At 44.4% G+C, this 1,760-nt stretch overlaps 1 protein-coding gene across 1 annotated transcript; it reads right to left on the bottom strand.

Moving 5' to 3' along the window:
* Positions 1-242: 242 nt before the first annotated feature.
* Positions 243-1,290, bottom strand: LOC132047410 (uncharacterized). Its single transcript, XM_059438458.1, has 2 exons — positions 685-1,290; positions 243-638 (listed from the first exon to the last, which is right to left on the bottom strand). Exons 1-2 carry the CDS (start codon positions 1,288-1,290, stop codon positions 243-245), a joined length of 1,002 nt encoding a protein of 333 aa, XP_059294441.1.
* Positions 1,291-1,760: the final 470 nt, after the last annotated feature.

Consider the following 1,760-nt stretch of genomic DNA (forward strand, 5'->3'; position numbering starts at 1 on the left):
GTCGCCTCTGGCCCTCAATACTAGGTTTGCTGTCTTCCTCCAATAATATTTTGTGCATGCAAAACGAGCTACTAATACCTCAAATATCAGCTATCGACCACCCAAGGGCTCAAACTCGATCTCTTAGCACTCGTAACACACGTTCAACCTGCACATCAGTCAAATAAGCCGAGAGGATTAGGGGCAATGTGTCTCCACTACCCAAGAAAGCGTAACGAAGGTGAGGAGGTAACGGTTTCTCTTCAATAAAATGGTTTCGGCTTCTTCCATGACTCTGGTCTATCTAGCTCCTCAACCGGTGTACGTGCTCGTAGATAAGCACATAAAGTGTCAAGAGTGCTAAGACACTCCTCCACTTCTGCGTCAATTTTCAAATCTTCCCCATACACCAACGCTGTCTCCAACGGACCTCGCGAAGCTAGAAAGTGATCTAACTCGGCATTAGTGAGCTCGGGCTCCACCGCAAAAATCATTTTCAACTCCTCATAATGGGATGGAAGGTTGGTAGCTTTAAACACATCAAAAGTCACCTCTTGTCCATTAACTGTCATGGACATCTTCCCATCTTTCACTCGGATCACAGCATCAACAGTAGCCAAGAATCCTCTCCCCATAATGAGAGGGACACTCTTATCTGCCTAAATCAAGTATCACAAAATTAATCGGCGTAATAAATGGGCCTACTTTCACAAGAACATCCTCAATAATGCCATCAGGATAAGCAAGAGATCGATCAGCCAACTGCAATGTAATAGTGGTTGGCCTAGGCTCTCCCAAACCCAACGTTCGGAACACAGAAGTGGGCATCATATTAATACTAGCTCCTAAATCACACAATGCTAGCCCAACTTCAATGTTGCCAATCGTAATCGAAATTGTGAAGCTGCCCGGATCTTTCAACTTTGGAGGAATTTTACTCCTCAATCTAGAACTGCACTCCTCAGTAAGTGCAACAGTCTCAAACTCTGTCCAACGCCATTTGTTCGCGACCACATCTTTAATATATTTAGCATATTTTAGGACTTCTTGCAAAAGCTCCACCAAAGGTATGTTGATGTGTACCTGTTTTAAGAGTTCGAGAAATTTCTTGCAAGCCGAAACTGCTTTCTGTTTCTGAAGTCGCTGTGGAAAGGGAGGGGGTAGACGCACCACTTCCTCTACATGTTGCTCTGTGATTGTTTGCTTTGGTTCAGCTCGCTTAGCGGATGGACTGTTCGCTCTGCTATGTTCTTCTTTTTCGACGACATTTCTTCTAGCTCTCTTCCATTCCTCAAGGTGACTGCCTTGCATTCTTTCGGGTTCTTTTCAGTATCACTAGGAAGAGCACCCGGAGGTCTGACATTCTACATAAGAGCCATCTGCCCCATCTGACGCTCAAGCTCGTGAATCGATTTCTACATCTCACTCTGAATTTTCTGATTTTACTGCTGCGTCACTTGATTCTGAGCAATGAGCTGCTTCATCATCTCCTCTAAATTGCTAGCTGGCTGAGCATGAGGCTGCTGATAATTGTTCGATTTGTGGAAATCCTGCTTCCCAAATGGAGTGTTGTAATTATTTTCATAATAGTTACCCCGATTTCCGCCACCGCGATTCTGCTGTCCCATAAAATAGACAGACTCTGGATTCAATGGATAATTGTTATAATCACGAGGCTCACCGCAACCTACACATGCTGCCTGCTGAATATGTTGAACTGGTTGAATCTGCTGAGCTTGAGGAAACACCCTCAACATCACGTTAGTAAGAGTACCTATATC

Source organism: Lycium ferocissimum, chromosome 2 (genome assembly GCF_029784015.1).
Source record: "Lycium ferocissimum isolate CSIRO_LF1 chromosome 2, AGI_CSIRO_Lferr_CH_V1, whole genome shotgun sequence".
NCBI classification, from domain to species: Eukaryota; Viridiplantae; Streptophyta; class Magnoliopsida; order Solanales; family Solanaceae; genus Lycium; species Lycium ferocissimum.

Excerpts from the sequence above, each read along its gene's own strand:
- LOC132047410 (XM_059438458.1), bottom strand. The coding sequence starts at position 1,290 with ATGCAAGGCAGTCACCTTGAGGAATGGAAGAGAGCTAGAAGAAATGTC. Across the intron at positions 639-684 it reads TTGAGGATGTTCTTGTGAAA|GCAGATAAGAGTGTCCCTCT; the intron begins GTAGGCCCATTT and ends TACTTGATTTAG.